General features: G+C 47.9%; 2 protein-coding genes and 1 long non-coding RNA gene across 6 annotated transcripts in view; 1 reads left to right on the top strand and 2 right to left on the bottom strand.

Moving 5' to 3' along the window:
• Positions 1 to 17,333, bottom strand: part of ALDH3A2 (aldehyde dehydrogenase 3 family member A2) — a 38,251-nt gene extending 20,918 nt beyond the window's left edge. For 2 of the 4 annotated variants that reach the window (XR_014541934.1, XM_083587768.1), the window contains exons 1-5: positions 17,181 to 17,333; positions 10,694 to 10,871; positions 8,508 to 8,739; positions 7,675 to 7,760; positions 5,429 to 5,637 (exon numbers count right to left, since the gene is read on the bottom strand). Coding sequence is in view for 2 of the 4 variants with exons in the window: in XM_083587768.1 (XP_083443894.1) it covers positions 5,429 to 5,637; positions 7,675 to 7,760; positions 8,508 to 8,739; positions 10,694 to 10,855 (689 nt within the window). In the remaining 2 variants the exon portion in view is untranslated. Of the gene's footprint in view, positions 1 to 5,428; positions 5,638 to 7,674; positions 7,761 to 8,507; positions 8,740 to 10,693; positions 10,872 to 11,709; positions 11,821 to 17,180 lie in introns of those variants that run through there. The other 2 variants (XR_014541935.1, XM_083587767.1) reach the window with 1 other exon arrangement.
• The window catches only part of ULK2 (unc-51 like autophagy activating kinase 2), an 84,649-nt gene continuing 65,415 nt past the window's right edge, over positions 3,007 to 22,240 (bottom strand). Inside the window, exon 26 of the transcript XR_014541903.1 lies at positions 3,007 to 3,124. The gene's annotated coding sequence lies outside the window, so the exon portion shown is untranslated. The remainder of the gene's footprint in view (positions 3,125 to 22,240) is intronic.
• Positions 8,962 to 9,997, top strand: LOC310750253. Its single transcript, XR_014542024.1, has 2 exons — positions 8,962 to 8,993; positions 9,362 to 9,997. It is a non-coding gene; the product is annotated as an uncharacterized lncRNA (long non-coding RNA).

The raw sequence follows: 22,240 nt of genomic DNA, 5'->3' as shown, positions 1-22,240 counted from the left end.
TTGTTTTTGTGAAACCTTAATAAATATTTCTTAAATAAATTTTTGGAATCTCTTTACAATTAATAAGGTAAATTTTGTAAGCATGAAAGAAGGTAAGTAGGTTGATATAGGAATGCCAAGTTGTAAGTGAATATTGATGAAAGCCAAGTAATGGGAGGGGGGAAGTTGAGGCTCAGTTTGAGCAAGACTATAGATGATGTTATGATTTTAAAGGATGGTGACTATGGTAAAAATAATGTAAACTCAATAAAAATATTATTTAAAAAAGAAGAGAGAAGGCTCTCTAGACTAATAAGAGTTGCAGAGTTGGGAGGGACCCCAGGGTCATCTAGTCCAGCCCCCTGCAATGCAGGAATCTCAGCTAGATCATACATGACAGATGGCTATCCGACACCTGGGGCTGGCCTCAACCAGAGCCAGGGCTTTTTCAGCTGTGGCCCCGATCTGGTGGAACGCTCTATCCCAAGAGACTAGGGCCCTGCAGGACTTGACATCCTTCCACAGGGCCTGCAAGACAGAGCTGTTCCACCAGGCCTCTGGCCAAGACACAGTCTGACCCCCTCCTTTGGTAATCCTCACAGAACTCTAGCCCAATGGTTGACATTAATTTGATTATGAATTGATTTTAGAATGTACAATATTCCAATTAATTGATTATGATTTTATGTAAACTGTGTTATTTTTACTGTTGTTAGCCGCTCTGAGCCCAGCTTTGGCTGGGGAGGGTGGGCTATAAATATATTATTATTATTATTATTATTATTATTATTATTATTATTATTATAGGGACGCGGGTGGCGCTGTGGGTAAAACCTCAGCGCCTAGGACTTGCCGATCGCATGGTCGGCGGTTCGAATCCCCGCGGCGGGGTGCGCTCCCGTTGCTCGGTCCCAGCGCCTGCCAACCTAGCAGTTCGAAAGCACCCCCGGGTGCAAGTAGATAAATAGGGACCGCTTACTAGCGGGAAGGTAAACGGCGTTTCCGTGTGCTGCGCTGGCTTGCCAGAGCAGCTTCGTCATGCTGGCCACGTGACCCGGAAGTGTCTGCGGACAGCGCTGGCTCCCGGCCTATAGAGTGAGATGAGCGCACAACCCTAGAGTCTGTCAAGACTGGACCGAACAGGCAGGGGTACCTTTACCTTTACTATTATTATTATTATTATAATTATATTACAGTGGTACCTCGGGTGAAGTACTTAATTCGTTCTGGAGGTCCATTCTTAACCTGAAACTGCTCTTAACCTGAAGCACCACTTTAGCTAATGGGGCCTCCCGCTGCCGCCACACGATTTCTATTCTCATCCTGAAGCAAAGTTCTTAACCTGAGGTACTATTTCTGGGTCAGCGGAGTCTGTAACCTGACGCATATGTAACCTAAAGCGTATGTAACCCAAAGTACCACTGTATAACAATTATAACAATTATAACAATTATAATAATTATAATTATAATTATTATAATTATTATAATATATATATAATAATATATAATAATGTTATTATTATCTCCATAAAAACCTCCAAGGAAGGGGAGTCCACAACTTCCTGAGGGAGACCATTCCACTGTCAAACAGCCCTTGCATTCAGAAAGTTCTTCCAGATGTTTAGTCGGAACCTTTCTTGTAACTTGGATCCATTGTCCAAATCCTGCCGTCCACAGCAGGAGAAAACAAACTCAAGCCACCTTCCATGTGACAAGCTTTGACATCAAAGCTTTCCAAACTCATTAGTGTGTAGGCGGGCCATGCAATTGCGCTCCACCTGGGGCTGGAAAGGGATTAGATTAATCTCCGGTTCGCTAGTAAAACTGAATTACTGTGTGGCGAAATGATGTGCATCTATAAAGTGTGTCAAAGCATTTAGCTTGGAAAGCTCTGCTTTAGCTATTGGAAGCTCCACCTTGTCAATAGCCTTCTTAAATTGGGGCGCCCTAGATTTGGACACAGGGACGCGGGTAGTGCTGTGCATTAAACCACAAAGTAGGACTTGCTGATCAGAAGGTCGGCAGTTCGAATCCCCGCCACGGGGTGAGCTCCCGTTGCTCTGTCCCTGCTCCTGCCAACCTAGCAGTTCAAAAGCACGTCAAAGTGCAAGTAGATAAATAGGTACCACTCTGGCGTGAAGGTAAACGGCGTTTCTGTGCGCTGCTCTGGTTCGCCAGAAGCAGCTTAGTCCTGCTGGCCACATGACCTGGAAGCTGTATGCCGGCTCCCTCGGCCAATAAAGCGAGATGAACGCCGCAACCCCAGAGTCGGTCACAACTGGACCTAATGGTCAGGGGTCCCTTTACCTTTACCTAGATTTGGACACAGGACTCCAGGTGTTGTCTGACCAAGGCAGAATAGAGCGATAACATTGACTTCCCTAGATGTGGACACTAGACTTCTGTTGATGCAGCCTAGAATAGCATTAGCCTTTTTTGCTGCTGCATCACACAGCGGACTCATGTTCAGCTTGTGGTCCACTAAGACCCCGAGATCTTGGTCGTTCCTCCACCCACAGAGCCTTGATGCATGGCGGCTCAGCGGGAGAGGGACTTCTTTGCAGCGGCCCCTAAGCTGTGGAACACCCACTCCACAGAGGTCTATCTGGCATCTTCATTATACAGCTTTCAGAAAACGCTGAAGACGCTCCTCTTTAATCTGCTTTTTTGACGCCTGAGTTGCCTGATTTTAGGACCCACCTTATATCTTACGGTTGCAAAAAAATTTAAGAACTATTTGAATAAATACTGTAATATAAAAAATTAGAAGTTACTTGAAAGTACCAAATAGGCCTAGGATTAAATTAGGATTTAATTAAATAAATGGTATTTAGAACAGTAAGAAAAGTGAATAAGATAGACAAAAGTTGGAAATATTTTTGTTTAAAAATGATATTGGAAAGCTGTTACATGCAGATACAAGGAAATTCAGAAGGAAGGGACTTGAGGAAGTCAATCTACAATGTAAACAAAACTGGGTATGGGATTAAGATTACTTTTTTATTATTACTGTTGTGGTTTTGTATTGTATTGTTTTTTCTTTGGTATGCTTTTCTGGTTTTGTTTATCTTTTTTGTTAATGTTGTATGTGTTATAATTGTGAAAATTTAATAAAAAATTTTGGGAAAAAATAAAATATATATCTTATGGTTGCAAGCTGTTTTACATGGTGTGGTTTTTTTCCATTAAAAAGAAAAAGGCTAATGCCTTGTAGGATCTCTTTGGGAGAAGAAAAGCCTCAGGAGAAAACCCTAAGATGGTTTGATGGCGCCTTGTACGTCTCCTTCTGGCAACTCCTGCTGCCAAGCTGGTGCCCAACGTCTCGCTCTGCTTTCCTTTGGATCACATCAGCTAGGGCAAGGGGGGGGTGTTTTGTCATCTGGGCAGCCCAGCACCCCCAGACACACTGCCCAGACTTGCACCCCAGAGAGGTAACTTCACTGCTTGCCTGCGAGCGCTCCAACTGGAGAACAGCCTTTGCCAAAGCTAGACTGGTGACTGGGGGCGGCCGCCGAGACCACATAACACCAGTCCTGAAAGATCTTCATTGGCTCCCAGGACGTTTCTGAGCACAGTTCAAAGTGTTGGTGTTGACCTTTAAAGCCCTAAACAGCCTCGGTCCAGTATACCTGAAGGAGCATCTCCACCCCCATCGTTCTGCCCGGACGCTGAGGTCCAGCGCCGAGAGCCTTCTGGCGGTTCCCTCCCTGCGAGAAGCAAAGCTACAGGGAACCAGGCAGAGGGCCTTCTCAGTGGTGGCGCCCGCCCTGTGGAACGCCCTCTCACCAGTTGTCAAGGAAATAAACAACTACCTGACATTTAGAAGACATCTGAAGGCAGCCCTGTTCAGGGAAGTTTTTAATGTGTGACATTTTAATGTATTTTTTCATCTTTGTTGGAAGCCGCCCAGAGTGGCTGGGGAAACCCAGCCAGATGGACAGGGTACAAATAATAAATTATAATTATTATTATTAAAAGGTGTCATGGGCTTTGAAGACACTCGAACTCAGGACGCAAGGGAGAAACGTGCTAAGAGGAAGGCACCTTTGGCAAATCTTCACCGTGATGAACTCCCACCCGGAAACCATGTCCCCACTGTGGAAGGACGTGTGGGTCCAGAATTGGCCTCCACAGTCACTTATGGACTCACTGTTAAAACCGTGTTTATGGAAGACAATCTTACTCAGCTACGAGTGATTGCCAAAGACGACGACGACGACTAATACAGTGGTTTGACTTCACCCCCGGAGGCACACTCCACTGTCTCTCAAGACAGACGGATGCCGGCAGCATTTTAATGTTGCAACCTGCCCTGGTATGTCGGGGTGACGGCCGGGTAATAAACAAATTAGAAATAATAAAGTATACTGGAATTGCCCAAGAAAGATGTAAGTCTGTTTTTGTATGCCACAACTGCAGCTAGAATTTTGCTGGCTAAAAATTGGAAACTACAAGAAGTACCGACAGTGGAGGAATGGCAGATGAAGATGATGGATTTTTGGGAGCTAGTCGACCTGACCAGAAGAGTCCGTGACCAGAGGGAGGAGGAGCATCAAGAGGAATGGAAAAGAAATTTAAAGACTATTTAGCTAAATATGTTAAGATACCATAAATAGAACTACCTGCGAGTAACAAATAGGCCTAGGACTGAAATATGTGATGTGGTAAAACACTAAGTTAAAGTCAAAATGAAAAGAAAGAAAGATGTTAATTGCCCAAGTAAATTTTATGTGAAAATAGTTTTGGAAAACTGCTACAATGGACTACAAGGAAACTCAGCTAGGGGGATCTGAGGAAGTCATTTAACAATGTGAACAAAAATGGAACTATCAGATTTTGGATAAGTGTTTGTTTGTTTATGTTTTTTGTTTGTTATATATTTGGAAAACTAATTAAAAAAATTGAAAAAAATATATAGTTAAAGCTATGGTTTTCCCAGTAGTGATGTATGGAAGTGAAAGCTGGACCATAAAGAAGGCTGATCGCCAAAGAATGGATGCTTTTGAATTATGGTGCTGGAGGAGACTCTTGAGAGTCCCATGGACTGCAAGAAGATCAAACCTCTCCATTCTGAAGGAAATCAGCCCTGAGTGCTCACTGGAAGGACAGATCGTGAAGCTGAGGCTCCAAGACTTTGGTCACCTCATGAGAAGAGAAGGCTCCCTGGAAAAGACCCTGATGCTGGGAAAGATGGAGGGCACAAGGAGAAGGGGACGACAGAAGACAAGATGGTGGGACAGTGTTCTCAGCATGAGTTTGACCAAACTGCGGGAGGCAGTGGAAGACAGGAGTGCCTGGCGTGCTCTGGTCCAGGGGGTCATGAAGAGTCGGACATGAATAAATGACTAAACAACAACAACAAATGCAGGTGGGCTGTGAATGGACCCTGAGCTGCAGAACCATGACAGCACTGGCTCAAGCACAGAGCGACCCGTTGCAGAGCTCACCTGCACGCCATGTCGATATCGCAGTTTTTGTCGATGTAACAAGGGCTCTTCCCTCCCAGCTCAAGAGTGACAGGTGTCAGGTGCTTGGCGGCAGCCTCCATGACGATTTTCCCCACTGTGCTGTTGCCTGTGTAGAGGATGTGGTCGAACCGCTGCTTCAGCAGCTCTGTGGTCTCCGGAACGCCCCCGTTGACGACCGGGAACAGCTCCTGGCAGGGAACGCAGAACAGAAGCGTGGCTTAGAACAGCTCGACTCCCATAAGAGCGAGGGGAGCGGGTGGGGAAATAAAGTTCATGTCGCTTTTAGCTGGAATTTAGGGACAGTGCCAGGTTGGGGCAGGGATTTGATTTTGTTTGCGCTGAAAGGCATACATGATTTGCATTTCCAGAAGCGCAAGACGCCAGATTGTGCAATGAGCATCGTCCATGGAAATGCACAGCCCGGGGCAAAGCGTGCAGAGAAAGGCATATGAATAACATGCAAAACACCTGGATCAGATTTGGGAAAGCTGGTTTGCAAAAACGTGGGTATTAGGACAAATTGCATACCAAAATGTGCACAGGAGGAAGAATTTAGAGTCAAAGGCTCACGAATCTCCGTGCACATTTAGAACAAACGAACCCTTGGAGAAATGTGGAGAACTGAATATGCAATTTTCTCATTTGCTGATGCTTCGCTGATATCCATCTACCAGCATTATATGTGCTAAACGGTAGTTAATTTCTATTTCCCGTTGCTCTAGCAAGAGCAGCGATAAGCAGAGTGCTGTGTATTTCGGCACTCCAAGCTTGCCTTTGGAGCTCAGTACGGTAGACACAAACAAAAGACAAAATTAAATACGAGACTGTTGGATTTTGAAGCCTGACCTCAGCATAAGACGCATCCAGATCAGCTAGTCAAACTGGAATGTCAGACCGGTTGCAGCTTTTTAGCAACCCACGCCAAAGTGCACCTGCCTCCGGCTTCACGGTCCTAAGTACCTGTTTAAAGACAGGGCTGGGAAACTGTTTCTCAGCTCAAGGGCCTCATTCCCTCCCAGGCGACAATCCAGGGGCCGCATGCCAAAAGAACTGGGCAGGAGAAAGAGGGAAAGCAGAGAAACGGCAGAGATCCTCCTCTTTGGTTCAAAGGGGCTGTGTTGCAACTGTGCAGAAGGTCAGAGGTTTCCAAACAGCAAGAGGCTTTATCACAGCCCAGGGGCACATCCCAGCCAGGACCGGAACGAGGGGGCCAAGCATGACTTCGGGAAGATCCCGGGGGCCAGAGAGGCCTGTGGGCCAGATTTGGCCCCTGAGTCCTTGGCTCCCCACCCCTGGTTTAAAACAGCAGCTGTTTACAAAGGCTGTCAAGCAAAGCGTTTGGGGGCTCATTAATCTTGGTGCTATTCCCTCTAGGGTTGTTATTCAAACTGTCGTTTCACTATTTAATTGTTTCTTCCTGGTTTTATGTTGCTAATGCTGCTATCTTATGTACTGTTTTGCTATCAGTCGGAGCAGATGGTTTTACACGTGACAGAGGGTGTGGAAAGGCTTCTTTCAGAAGTTTTAAACTCCACCCCCCCTTTTCTTCTTCTTTCTTTGTAAAAAAAGGTTGTTACCAAAATGGTTTTTCAGAGGTTTTAAGGGGATTCTGCTATTGGCATGTTTGCTGCCTTTGGCAGGAAGAACGGGGAAATAAGTTGAATAAATATATTGCACAATGTTGCATTTTGGGGAGAACACAGTGAGTTCCTTTTTCCAGAGAGGGAAGGGGAAGGGGGGGGGGAAGGCGCGACATTTAAGTTAATAAAATAATAACAATAAGTAAATAAAACAGAAGTATGCTTTTGGGGGGAAGAGTATGTAACAATTACATACATAATAACTAATATTATTATAGTATTTGCTGGACTTCAGCGCTCTCTGATGGGGCCAATTTAAACTGTGCTGGAGAAGAGGTGGGAATGTCTCCCGACGCCGACTGTGGCAGCCTTCGTCGACCCGGCGCCCTCCAAATATTGCCAAACTACAACTCCCATCAGGCAGGGCTACATTGGCGGCTGGGAGTTGTAGTTTGGCAAAACATCTGGAGGATGTGGAGCGTTATGGCGGCGTCGCTTTTCCCCTGGCGAAGAATTTGCAACGGTCAACATGCAGAATTTAAGGCCTTAACAAAACAAAGCACAGAACACGCACTCTTCCACCCGCAGAGAAATTAAGCGCTTCTGGATCACAAATCTGACGCCAAGCCGGGAGATTGGACCTACCTTGTCCAGGTACTGAGGGAGGATTTCTTCAAAGAGCTTGGCCGTGTGTTCGCCGACCTCGGACGGCTTAAGCACGACAGCGTTCCCTGGAAGATTCGAGGAAGGGGATATTTGTTCAAAAGTGCAGGAAGAGGAAAAGGAGGAGCGGTTGGCTGCTAGTCGCGATGGCTGTGCTATACCCCAAAGATCAGAGGCCCCTGAATACCAGCCGCTGGGGAACACAAGGAGGACAGAGGGCCTGCTGAGCTCAGGATGGGAAGCTGCCTTAGACCCAGCCATACCACTGGCCTATCTAGCCCAGTATTGTCGACACTGGCCGGCAGCAGCTCTCAGACACAGGGCAACTCCCAGCTGCAACTGGTGATGCTGGAGTTGGAACCTGGGACCTTCTGCAGGCCAGACAGGAGCTCTGCCGCTGCCCTACATCCCTATCTAGGCAAGGAGGCCAGGACAAGGTGTTGCTTTAGCGTGATCCAGCGGCCAGGCTCTGGAGAAAAGGGGACCCCCACCCGGGTTTTCAGGACAAGCAGTTTTGTGGGCTGCAAACACCACAGGACCACAGCTCAGGCAGAACCATAGGAGTCAGGAGAGGGAATGACGGCCGCAATCGTAAACCCGTGGGTCGGCCCCACTCAACTGAGCAAATCTTTATCCCTGCAAAGGCTTCTCTTGCCTCCCGTTCGGACCGAGCTTTTCCCAGCGCTGTGGTTTTCGTGCCTCCAAACAGCTCTCTGTCCTCATGAGGACTTGAAACATTCCCCCTATTCCCATGCCTGGGATTTCAAAGGTTCTCTACCCCCTGAGCCGCACCGACGGAAGAACCGCCCACTTACCTGCGGCGATGGCCCCAATGAGCGGCTGTATGACGAGGATGAAAGGGTAGTTCCATGCCCCGATGACCAGGACCACACCCAGCGGCTCACGGTGGATGTAGGTCTCGTCAGTCATCGTCATAATGGTCTTCTCCACGTACTGAGGGGCAGCCCATTCAGGGAGTTTGTCCACCATCAGAGCAATCTCCCCCAGAGCGCCCATAATCTCGTAGCTAAAAGCGTTGAGCTCGTTCTGTCCGGGAGCCAAGAGGAGGTGGCATGTATTAAGAACAATCGGCAACCACAATAATCTTGTGAATTTCATCGTATTAATAATAAGAATAGTAAACCGGCAACCAAGCCACATATTGTTTTATTTCTTAAATCTGTACCCCAAGCTTTCCTCCCAAAGGAGACCAGAGCAGCATTAATATTAGTATTATTTAATATATTATCTGCTTATTATTATTATTTTTACTAGCCAGTAACCAAGCCCAAGGAAGGGACGTGGGTGGCGCTGTGGGTTAAACCACAGAGCCTAGGGCTTGCCGATTAGAAGGCCAGCGGTTCGAATCCCCGCATCGGGGTGAGCTCCCGTTGCTCGGTCCCTGCTCCTGCCAACCTAGCAGTTCGAAAGCACGTCAAAGGGCAAGTAGATAAATAGGCACTGCTCCGGCGGGAAGGTAAACTGTGTTTCCGTGCGCTGCTCTGGTTCGCCAGAAGCGGCTTAGGCATGCTGGCCACATGACCCGGAAGCTGTACGCCGGCTCCCTTGGCCAATAAAGTGAGATGAGTGCCGCAACCCCAGAGTCGGCCATGACTGGACCTAATGGTCAGAGGTCCCTTTACCTTTTAACCAAGCCCAAAGAAGAAAGGGGAGGATCAATAACATGGGATGGGGGATACCTGGCTTCACAGCAGTGCATGTGAAAAGGATCTAGGGGTTTTAGTGGACCACAAGCTGAACATGAGCCCACTGTGTGATGCAGCAGCAAAAAAGGCTAATGCAATTCCTGACTGCATCACCTGAAGTCTAGTGTCCAGACCAAGGGAAGGAATGGTACCGCTCTCTTCTGCCTTGGTCAGACCACACCTGGAATACTGTGTCCAGTTCTGGGCGCCCCAATTTAAGAAGGAAGTTGACAAGCTGGAAGGTGGGCAGAGGAGATTGAGGGTCTGGAAACCATGCCTGATGAGGAAGTTGGGGGTGTTTAGCCTAAGGTTACCAGATTTTTTTCAATGAATCTGGGGACACTTTTCAACTTCCATGGATTTTGTATGGGGACTGATTTGTAAATCCGGGGACTGTCCCTGGGAAATGGGGACATCTGGTGACCTTAGTTTAGCCTGAAAAAGAGGAGACTGGGAGGAGATATGATACTCCCTGCATCCCCAAATATTATAGTAAATTTGGAACAGATGAAGTTTCCATTTTGTCTTCAAGGGCTGCCCCACGTGGAGAGCCTTGCAGCAGCCCAATCTTGAGGGTGTTCTTGTTATAATTCCCCCCCCCCAAATTATTGGTTTTCTCTTATAATACATAAACACAGAAAAAAACATTACATTTAACACAACATAAAAACTGAACAACAATAAAAACGCAAAAGATAAAAGTAGAATTCCCCCCCCCTTCTTATACCCTGGTATATTTACATTGCTAGAAGACTTCCTCAACACCTTCCAATATGAATTTCATCATAACACATATCTAGCAGTTCCCAATTTCATATCTGTAACATCAATATCCTCTTTCACTCTTGTTGCAATTTATTACTTGCCCTTCACCCCAACGATAACTTCCAGACTAGATTGCTGCAATGAGCCCCATGCAGGGCTACCCTCAAAGAGAACTTGGAAACATCAACTGGTCCAAAATTATGATGATTATTTTAACTTATTCCCCGCCCTGCACTCCAAGGTGCTGGGGGAGGCTAGCAATACCTTGGAACACAGAACAGTTTTAAAACTTACAATAAAAAAGTACAATCATAGAAAATAGGGGGGTCCCCAAACATTCCCCCCCAGGGCCCTGTTGCCAGAGAACCCTGGCCTCAGATTTCCCCCCCACCCCAAAAACAATTCATAGAACGGTAGAATTGGAAGGGACCCCCAGAGGCCATCCAGCCCAACCCCCCTCCAATGCAGGAATCACAGCTACAGAATCCCCAACGGGTGCTATAGGAAGACACGGCCAGTGCACAACAGACCTTGTGGAGGTCTGCCATGAGGGCTGCCGCGATTTCTTTCTCCTTCTCCTTTATCATCTTCTTGAGGGCCAACAGCTGCTGGATTCTGAACTCCAAGGGCCGCGTCTTCCCTGTGTTGAAAGCCGCCCTGGCCCGCTCCACGGCTAGCTTGATTTTCTCCATGGCTGCTGTGAGGCACCTGCAGGGGAGACAGAAAGGTTTGGATCTGCCGACGCAGAGGAGGTCCCTTGAAAGCCGACTGCTCAACTTGACACAGATTTCGGAGAGCCTAACCGGAGAGCAAAAGGGAAAAGGGCAGGCTCTCCGTTGGCTCGGGGTCAGGAGAAAGCCCCACGGCCCCTTCCAAAGCCAAGCCTTGCTCCTGGGTTTATGAGGCACATGTGGTTTCTGTCACACCCGCTCCTGAATAAATTGAATCCAGGCGACACGCCCTCCCCCTCCAGTCACCTGCTGGCCCAAACTGGTTTCCCAGCAAACCTGTGGGTTTAGAATGTCAGAACGACCCAGAAACATTTCACAAGGCACAAGTCAGCAGGAGGGCTTATTCATCGCATTAGACTCCCATCTTTTTCTCCCAGGAGTCCATGATTCATGCCCCCTCAGTTAATCCCTACGACAACTCTGTGAGGCAGGTGAAGAGGCTGCGACTGACTCCAAGGTCCCCCAAAAGAGCTTCCTGACCGAGTGGGGGATTCAAACCCTGATCTCGTGGGTCCTAGTCATGTGCTCCAACCACTACACCACACTGCCTTCCTGGAGTCTTCCTCCTATGGGGCAGCTCTATAAATTAAGTAGGCAAACAAATATGGGGGAAACCAAATGCTCACTTGGAGCAGGATCTGAAATATTCCCCTTGAAGCTTGAATTTTTTTAAAATTCTGGATTGTTTGGGTGCTTTAACGTGTTGTAAACTAGGGAAAGCTGTCCTTGGTGAATTCCTGCCTGTTCTGCAGCTGCTTAAACACACATCCACTGCAAGCCCCGCCCCCTCCCAAAAAAACACGCATCTCCCTTACCCCCCTCCCGTGTACGTCTGGACGCGGCTCCCCAGAGTTGACATCTTCCCCAACCCTTCCAGGCGCGGACTTCCGCCTTCCGGTCCTGAGGGCGACCTCGACCCACTTCCGGTCCCGGACAAGCCCCTCCCCCAGCACGTGCGTCTGTTGATGCTCAATGTTGATTTCCCACCCCTCGGCAAAAAAAAACTTCACGGAAGCAGCCCCCGTCCCCGCAGCTCATACAGCACATTTAAAATCAATGCAAAATCCACAAAAGCTTAATCAACTGGCATTTATCAATTAGTATTTATTAATTAGTAATGTCGAATTATTATTATTATTATTATTATTATTATGAATGCTACAGTTTATTAAAGGCACGGTGAAACTACGTGCAACCCAAACCTAGTCACGTTTGCTCAGAAGTAAATCTCCCCCGTGTTCAATGGAGTTTACGCCCAAATAAGCGTGTCCAAGATGAATCCTAAAAACGAATTTACTTGGGAGTAAGCCCCATTGAACAAAGGGGGATTTCTACTTCCCAGTAAAGCGACATAGGATCGGCTTGAACTGCATCCCTCTCCTCAGGAGGCAAATCACACCTACCCCGCAAAAAAGCCAGCGCAAACCTAGCTATGTCTACTCGGGTGTAAATCCTTTTTAATTAAACGGGGCAGGGGAATAACTCCCAGGTAAGTGGGGTTACGATTGCAGTCAAATATACCTTCCCTGGGTAGATGAAAGGTAAAAAGTTGACACCTTCTCTTCTCCCACTTTGCTCCTGGGCTTCTAACAGCAACCAGACAGGTAGATATCCACTAGGTTAAGCTTTCCCACTATTCCACGTCAGGCAAAGTTTTACCCAGTTTTGAGGGCTGTTAAAAGTAGGTGAGCAGAGATTGGAATAGAGGGTGTCAGTTTTAAGAGGAGAGAGCCCAGAGGGAACTGAACAACACCCCGCTCCAAAAAAAGAGAATATATGCAACAGGAAAATGTATAGGGTTCAAATGCATATCTTTATGAGGGTGCACCTTATGCCTGAGTAGACCGGGCAAAGTCCACCAGGGTTGGTTTTTCTCCTGCAAAAATGGCTGTGTAGGGAGTGTTGTAAACAAAAATTGCCCTTTTCCCTTATGGGGTATCCAAGAGCCCATATAGAGTCCTTACGTAGGTTCCCTATTGGTAGGAGAAAATAACAGAGGCCAACCAGAGAATATTGAGAAGCAAAGCAGCTAGTAAGCTTGATCTTTATTGATCTCTTGCAACAGGGTGCTCCCCTCACCCGCAGGAGAGGAGGAGGGACCCAGAAGAATGGTGTGCAAGGCCTTATAAAGACTTTTGAAATTGCCACCCTGTGGATCAAGACCACCCCCAGAAACATCATACCTACATCACAGAAAAGGCGGTCTAAAACAGAAATTTGAATTACAGATAGGTAGCCGTGTTGGTCTGCCATAGTCAAAACAAAAAATAAATAAATTTCTTCCGATACACTTCAGATAGGTATCTGAAGAAGTGTGCATGCACACGAAAGCTCATACCAAGAACTAACTTAGTTGGTCTTTAAGGTGCTACCGGAAGAATTTTTTTTTTTTGTTTAGAAATTTGAATGTTGTTTTTCCTGTTTGCCAGGTTATCTGATTGCCTTTCCAGAAAGTCTGTCACCCATTAAGATGCTGATTAATCAATTCCTGAGACAATGGGAAGGCTCCTTGACCCCCTTCACCCCACAGGGAAAACATTTGCTCAGTTTAGGAATCAAAATGGTTTCAGGTCGGTCTTCCTGTGCTGATCTATGTACGTGCTTGGTTGGTACACTTATGAACATTACCATATATCTAAGACCTCAAAATTCCTATCACAGGAGAAGCCACACCTGTTGAACTGTGGCCTGTGTTGTGGATGTTCAGGGCAGTTTTTACTCGAACAAAAGTTGACTTCACTGGACTGTAAATTAAGCAGGCTTCGAGAGAAGCACCCCCTCGCCTTTGCTTTACCAGTGCGTAAAAATTAAGTCACGTTCTCACAAGGAAAAAAGCATGTCTGCGTTGTCAGGGCTAAATGTCTGCTTCGGCAGCAAGAACAAGGTATTTGTGGCCAAGGCTGAGTTTTTCCTGCACAAACGCATTCTTAATGCAGAATAATCATCTGAATCAGCGGATAGTAATCTAAGTAAGCAGGTTTTCCTGACTATACAGTTTCACACTGTAGCAGGAACACCCCCCCCAATCATTCAGTTTGTACAAACTTCACACACACACACACACCATACGCTATGCTTCTGTTATAAATTCATAGAAAATCAACCATACATCAGATTTGCACTGTTCCACTTTTATTTTACTCCATGAAGGAAGGAAGGACTACAAAATGGGGAAGGTTTGATACAGGGCAGCCATAATCCTTGAGCATACCAGTACACACACAGGAGCCCTGCCCAGTTGCTATGCCAACCCTGATGGTCCTAGACAGAAGACCATCAAGATCACAAAGAACTTGCATATGGGAGTGCATTCAGCACAGACTGGAACAAAGGACAATAATCAGCTCTTCCCCCTGGGGGCAGGAAACTGCAAACTCCCCTCTGTCACCTGGAAAATACTCATGGGGAGGGGGAAAGGGGGAACCAGCCAGGTGACAGGACACTCAGGTTACCACCACAACTCCTCCCTCAACCCCTCCTTTCTGTGATGTATGTATCTGAGGGGTGGTCTTAGGTTACACCTCTTCTGTGATGTATGTATGATGTTTCTGGGGGTGGTCTTGATCTACAGGGTGGCAATTTCAAAAGTCTTTATAAGGCCATGCACACCATTTTTCTGGGTCCTTCCTCTCTCCTGCAAGTGAGGGGAACACCCTGTTGCAACAGTTCAATAAAGGCCAAGCCTACAGGCTGCTGTTTTGCTCCAAGTTATCCTGGTTGGTGTCTTTGTTTTTGTCCAAGGGAGCCCTCGGATTTTCCCGGTAACAACACCCTTTTTGTACATCTCTTCACGTGTAAGCAACTTGCCCCTGTATATGCAATCAATACTTTATGCGCCACACCCACCAAGTTAAAAATAAAATCACCCCAGCTAATGGATGACCAATGTGGCAAATATCCATGGTCAAAGGTAACAAACAGCCAGATAACGTGGTTGGCGGATTGGGAACGCCAAGAAGAGTATCGGCCATCTGATTAGACTCGCTAACCTTTGCTCGTATTATTTCCTTGATAACACAGCCTGGAATGGCGCCTGCTTTGGTATCCAGCAAGGAAAAAAACACGCACTGGATCATCACATCATTAACACTTTGAATTTCTCGTATTAATGGAAGCTCTCAAAGGGCCTTCTATGTAGCTTTGTGGCTCAATGTAGTCATTGCCTTCCTTCTGGTGGAGACCAGCCTGTCTGGGGAAGCCATGCGGGCCCCGATCCTTCACAAATCATTCCCCAGCTGCACTGCCGCTTTATTGGGCGGGGGGGGGGGCGGGCAGAAGCCTGACAGACCCACACTTTTACTCTTTCAAGCGCTTCGGAATTTATGGCAATTTTCACTACCCCAGGACAATATTCTTAATTTCTTTTTAAAACCATTTTAAGAAATGCAAACATCCATGTAGCTTCACAGATAAACTCCTGAAAAGCTGCAGGGAAGAAACAGCAAAATATAAAACGCCACCCACCCACTACCCTGGTCCACAGAAAGCAACCAAAATACTATGCTCTAAGGTGCTGTTGGCTGCAGGGATATATGAGCATCTCACGTAAGTGAGCCAAGCCACACAGGAGGAAGGCAAACCTCTGTTCCTCAACAAAGTTACTAGCTATTTTGCTGCTGGGAGTACAGCAATGGCCCTCCAGATGCTGTTAAGACTCCAGCTTCCGCCCAGCGCACACACCCCCAATTTAGGAATGATGGGTCTGGCAAGATCTGGGGTGTAAACTCTCCGCTCCAGAAAAAGCACCAGTTCAGATCCTGGGGATGCAGCAAAAAAACCGTGCTCAGATGACCTGATTGATTCCCTGTTTATGGGGGCAAAGGGTAGCAGCTGAACTTTGCAAGCCTAGAGATGCCTAAAGGTAAAGGTAAAGGGACCCCTGACCATTAGGTCCAGTCGTGGACGACTCTGGGCTTGCGGCGCTCATCTCGCTTTACTGGCCGAGGAAGCTGGCGTCATGTGGCCATGTGGCCAGCATGACTAAGCCACTTCTGGTGAACCAGAGCAGCGCACAGAAACGCCGTTTACCTTCCCGCAGGAGTGGTACCTATTTATCTACTTGCACTTTGACGTGCTTTCGAACTGCTAGGTTGGCAGGAGCAGGGACCGAGCAACGGGAGCTCACCCCGTCACGGGGATTCGAACTGCCGACCTTCTGATTGGCAAGTCCTAGGCTCTGTGGTTTAACCCACAGCGCCACCCGCATCCCTGGGATCCCTACTCAGGAGTAAATGTTGCCGCTTACCATGGGCGTAGCCAGGATTTTTGTTGAGGCAGCAGAACCACCGTTTGCTATTTATTTTTATTTATTTTTATTTATTTAGAGGGGGGCATCTGCCCCTCCCTGCTCCCCCAGCTACGCAGCCTTCTTTCCCCCCCAACGGCTTAATAGCACACTCCTGGGCCTGTTTACTCAGGAGTAACTGCCAGTGGGTGCAATGGGGCTCAGTCCCAAATAAGTGCAGGAACACATTTCCAGCGAAGGCAGTGGGGTGCTTGCTTCAAGTTCTGGGAAAGAATGGATAGGGACAATTGCAGCTCAGTACTGCCTGCACTGACTGGCAGCAGCTCTCCAGGATTTCAGAGAAGGGGGCATCCCCAGTCCAAGCTGGAGACGCCAGGGACTGAACCTGGGCAGGGCAGATGCTCAACCACTGCGTTACAGCCCTTCCTCTGCAAATAAAACAAGATTCCAGTCCTCATGGTTGAATTAAACAGGAACCCAGGAAGCTGCCTTAAACTGAGTTGGATCATTGGTCCATCTAGCTCCATACTGCCCACACTGACTGGCAGCAGCTGCCCAGGGTTTCAGGCAGGGGCACATGCCCACCCTGACCCGATTGAACCCGGGACCTTTTGCATGCAAAGTAGCTGCTCTGCTGACCCAGCCATTTCTGGAAGGCCCAATCTTGGCATAAGAAAGACCCTTGTTTCTTCACATCGTAACTCTCTCTTTTTCTTGGCTCTGAGTTTTGGCCTTCTAAACAAAAACAAAGTCAACAGAAATCTCTTCCGACCCAAGGTTCCTCTCTCGGATCCACCCTCCCTTTATATTTTGATTAAAAAAACAAAAACCAAACCCGAAACCCAGCTTTGCTAAGTGAAAAGAATTTTCCACCCAGGCAACCGTTGCAAGAAAAATAAATCTGACGAGATTCCCCCTTAAATCATACTTCCTCGCCCTTGCAAAACGACCCACAAACCACACGAGCAGCAACACTTTCTCTGCTTTATCCAGGCAAACAAACCCTTAATTTTAACATTTGCAAAGAGAGATGAAGGTTACCTTTCAGGCAAGAGCTACTTTTAAGGGCTCGGCTGGGTTGTGTACCAGTCCGTAGAAAACAGACCTAGTTCCTCCACCCCGACACCAGCCTTGAAAGAAAAGCCTCAGCCCTCCCGCTGCAGGAAATTTGGATGCGAGCCCAGGACTGACATCTGTACCGTATTCTCATTAAAACAGCATGCATGGGAAAAAAGAAAAACAGAACGAGGGCAACTCGTTTTTCTCCCCACAGTGACGGGGAAAATGGGTACAGTGGTTGTCAATTCTGGCATTCAGAAGCATCACGATCCAGCCTGCCACCTGCTTTGGGGGTTTCCTGGCTGAAAAGTTCGTCCTAAAGTTAAGGGGGCAGCTGAATCCCCACACCTCAAGAGAGGTGATATCACAGGAGTTTAACAAATTATGTCCAGTCTTGGAGAATGCGGATTTTCTTCTTCCTCCCTGGTAACGCTAGAACGTGTGGGACCCAAGGAAGCCGAACGTTGGGAGATTTGGGGCAAGAGAAAAGAAAGTCGTTCTCCACACAGTTCAACTGTGGAACTCACTGCCACAAGATGTAGCTTGAAGAGAGAATTAGACCGATTGGTGGAGGATAAAGACCTATCTTTCAGCGGATACTAGTCATGACGGGTATGTTCTTCCTCCACAAACAGAGACAGCGATTCTTCTGAATACTAGTTGTTGGAAAACAACAGGAGGGGAGAGGGCCTGGGTCCCTCGGGGCCTAGTTTGGCACTCTAACCACTACACCAGACCAGTCCCATTATCCATTTCCCACTTGGTCCGTGCTGGAGTGTTCCCCCCTCTGCAATGACATAAAGGTCACAGCCTGAGTTAGGAAGCTTTTTTCTGAGTCAGACCACTGCTCCATCTAGGCCAGTATTGCCTACACTGGCTGGCAGCAGCAGCAGCTCTCCAGGGTTTCGGACAGGGAGTCTTTCCCCTGGAGATTCCCCTGGGATCAAACCTGGGACCTTGTGTGCATGCCAAGCAGATGTTCTGCCACTGAGCTACAGTCCTTTAATATTGTTTAATGTACAAAAATCGCAAGATCGAAGCAGACTTTGCCTGATTCCTTAAAGTGGGCGTTGCTTGCTCAGCTGGAGTAAAAGGAACTCAAATCCACATGCCCCTGGCAGCTCGAAATAAGGTTTTCGGGTACTCTGTATTAATGGCTGTGAATCTGCCCCCTCCCTTCAGACAAAGCTCTGTTTCATATTGTTACTGCAAGAACAAGTGTTGAATAAGTGACTGGTAAGCCACCTTCATAATAGGGATGCGGGTGGCGCTGTGGGTTAAACCACAGAGCCTAGGACTTGCCGATCAGAAGGTCGGCGGTTCAAATCCCCGTGACGGGGTGAGCTCCCGTTGCTCGGTCCCTGCTCCTGCCAACCTAGCAGTTCGAAAGCACGTCAAAGTGCAAGTAGATAAATAGGTACCACTCTGGCGGGAAGGTAAACGGCGTTTCTGTGCGCTGCTCTGGTTTGCCAGAAGCGGCTTAGTCATGCTGGCCACGTGACCTGGAAGCTGTACGCTGGCTCCCTCGGCCAATAAAGTGAGACGAGCACCGCAACCCCCGAGTCGGCCACGACTGGTCCTAATGGGCAGGGGTCCCTTTACCTTAAGTCACCTTAATTCTCATGTGGCCCTTCAGATTCCTTTGCCTGGCCCTCGGTGCTTTCCCTAGGCTGCGGTTAGCCCTGCTCCACACCAGCCTTACCAGTGGGGTTTTGCCTGGCAGAAAGGAGTCCTTGTAATGTGGGCGGGTGCCTCTGGCCAAACTTGAGCTGCAACTTATCTCTGCACTTTGAAGCCAAGAATTCCCAACGCTGCTCTCACCCGATCAAAGGAGGGTGAACAGAGTTAAAAGGACTCTGCCGCAATGAAATCCCTTTGCCACTCACCGTATTTTTCGCTCTATAAGACGCACCTGACCATAAGACGCACCCAGTTTTTAGAGGAGGAAAACAAGAAAAAAATATTCTGAACGAAACAGGGGATGTATGATTTTTGTGGTTCATGCTGTGGCCACAGACATGATATGTGATTTGTCAGTGAGTTTGGGGTAGCCCAAATCAAAAATCCTGAAAATCCATGTGGATCCGTGCTTTGTAACCACGTTTTTGCGCCACTTTGGCCCCACAAAACAGTGGATGTGTGATTTTTTTGGTGCAGGCTGCAGCCATGGACATGCTATGTAATCTGATGGTGAATTTGGGGTGACCCAATGCAAAAATCCTGAGGATCCATGTGCTTTTACCTCCCCCCTCCCAGGCAGCCTCCTTTATCGCTAGTGTCCCTTATCTCCCTCCCGATCGCTTGCCGATTAGCTGCTCAGCGGCTTCGTTTCAACACCCCCTTCCCTCTTTCTTTAAAAATTAAAAGCACGATCTGCTTTTCACCCCTGGGCAATTCGGCTCCAGGGACCACACATTCGCTCCATAAGACGCACAGACATTTCCCCTTACTTTTTAGGAGGAAAAAAGTGCGTCATGGAGCGAAAAATACGGTATATTTGATTCTGGCTTAAGGTACAGAGGGATTTCAGTAGGGCAAACCAACTCTCCCAGTCAGGTCTAGCAAATATTTGAGAAATGCTCCCCACCCACCCTTGGGCAGGAGGTGCCTTTGAGGCTTTGGGATTTCATCTTCTGCCAGAATCGTTTCCCACAAAGGTGTAATTTCAAAACCAGACTGAGTTGCCAGTTTCCCTTTGGCTCCCGTTTGCAGTCAACTCCTCCTTTCTGCCCTTCAGCAAGCGCTTGTAGTTTCCAGCCAAACAATCCCAGAGACAGGATTGCCAACTCTGCTGGGTATTCAGGTAGTGCTCTTAACACTCTACATTAAGAGTAGAGATCCTTTCTCAAGCTCAAAGGTCAGATCTCCTAAATGGGCAATCTTCCAAGGACAAGATTATAGACCATTGTTTCCCGAAAGCAACAATCGTGCATGCACAGGGAGCTGCCCTTTCTCACTGACCTACAGCTCGTCCTCTAAAAATATAAGCTTCTGGTCCTCATGGTTGGGAACAAAGGGGTGATTTAGTTAGAAAGCTGTCTTAACAGTCAGTTCATTGTTCCATCTAGCACAGTGTCAGCTACACTGACCAGCAGCGGCTCTCCAGGGGTCAGGCAAGAAGCCCTGCCTGGAGATCAAATCTTGGACCTTCTGCATGCAAAGCAACAGTCCACCTGTGAGCTGTGGCGCTTCCACAACCTCACTGCCACGCCAGAGAAAGTATGCCTGTGAAGAATGCCAGAATCTGCAGGTGTTGTTGCTGCTGCGCTCAAGCTAAATGGGCCACATTCTTGTGTTCTTATGCTACTGCCTCGAGAGGTGGCGTGGGCACATAAATGGCCCTGCGTCTCTGCGCATGCGACGCCAACCCTCGAGACGGCAGGCATTGATTTCGCTTGCCCAGCTATAAGAGGGAACAAGGGAGCAAAAGGGCAGCGGCTTGCTGGCGCCACCTTGCGGAGCACAAATTTCCATTAACACTCAGCGCGCCAAGAAAACAACAGGCATATTGCAAAGGCCCCACCTCGCTGGAAAGGTGTGCTGGTGCAATTCTGCATGCTTATATGCACACAGCTGCATGGCGCCCTTTGCAGGATGCCAGAGTTTGTTCGTATCACAAGGGAGATGCAGCGTCAGGGGAGTATTTTTTGTACGAAGTCAGGCCCAGGCTACTTAATTCCACGTATCCCACCACTATCTGCCTTAACTGTTATCTGGTCTCAGGCAGGGAAGTCACCTTGGATCATAGAACTGGAAGGAACCCCAAGGCTGTCTAGTCCACCCCCCCCCAACGCTGGGATCTCAACTGAAGCATCCATGCCGGATGGCTCACTGTAATCTGACCGACTGATCTTGCTGCAACAGAAGAGTAGCACACCTTGCAGGATCTTCCCTTTCTTTTCTCCCCTGGTCCTTTTAAAACTGGCGAAGTCAGGAAATGGACGTGGGACCCCTCTGCAATTAAAGCAATTGTTCTATAACTGAGCTACCACCACCGCTCCCCCCAAAATAAATAAATTACCGCCCTGCCTCAACTCAAAATCTGGGAGGTGGGGAAGCAACCTGCCCTGGGCAGGACTGCACTCCCCTGGTTGGAGCAAGATTGCAGCTTGGGTTTTTTTTCTAGGACTCAACCGTGGATAGCCTGGCCACTGTACTTCCCTGCTCTGCCAATTTGCAGGTTGGATTATTGCAGTTCACTCTATGCAGGGCTGCTGCAGCCAGTCTCCTTGCTGGAGTTCCCTTCAGATCTCAAGTAATTCAATTTAAAACAGCGACGTTGTTTGCCAGTTCTTAAAGCATTAGAAGACCCAAATACCCAAAAGACTGCCTCCTTCCTTACGTGGACCCTTCTGGGTGTTCACATTGACCCGAGGGGGGTGCCCTGGGAGAAGGTGCTCCTTGTGGCGTGTCCTGCATAATAATAAATAATAATGATGATGATGTATTATTTATACCCTGCCCATCTGACTGGGTCTCCCCAGCCACTCTGGGTGGCTTCCAACCAAATATCAGAAACAATACAGCATCAGACATTAAAAATTTCCCTAAACAGGGCCTCCTTCAGGTGTCTTTTAAAAGTAAAATAGTTGTTTATTGCCTTGACATCTGGTGGGAGGGCATTCCACAGGGCAGGAGCCACCACCGAGAAGGCCCTCTGCCTGGTTCCCTGTAACCTCACTTCTCGCGAGGGAACCGCCAGAAGGCCCTCTGTGCTGGATCTCTTTTAATGTTGCAACCTGCTCCGGGACCTTAGGGCAAAGGGCCAGTAAATCATCATCATCATCATCATCATCATCATCATCATCATCATCATCATCATCTGCTGCAATAAGCAATAGTTCTGACTGACCACTCACCTGTCCACAATGGGATTCAAATCTGCAGACATATTCCTGGACCTGCAGTTTACTGGAATCTCCAGAGCTTTTGCTCCTTCCTCCCACAGGGAGAGAAGCAGCCCATCTTCTGGGGAAGGAAATCAGCGTAGCACCAGTGGAGAAGGGGGGCAGATGGGGGAATCGGCGAGGGGGCTCCATGTC

Source organism: Podarcis filfolensis, assembly GCF_964270895.1.
Source record: "Podarcis filfolensis genome assembly, chromosome: 15".
In the NCBI taxonomy this organism is placed as follows: Eukaryota; Metazoa; Chordata; class Lepidosauria; order Squamata; family Lacertidae; genus Podarcis; species Podarcis filfolensis.
Note: the sequence above shows the minus strand (reverse complement) of the source record. Positions and strands in the feature narration are given on the sequence as shown.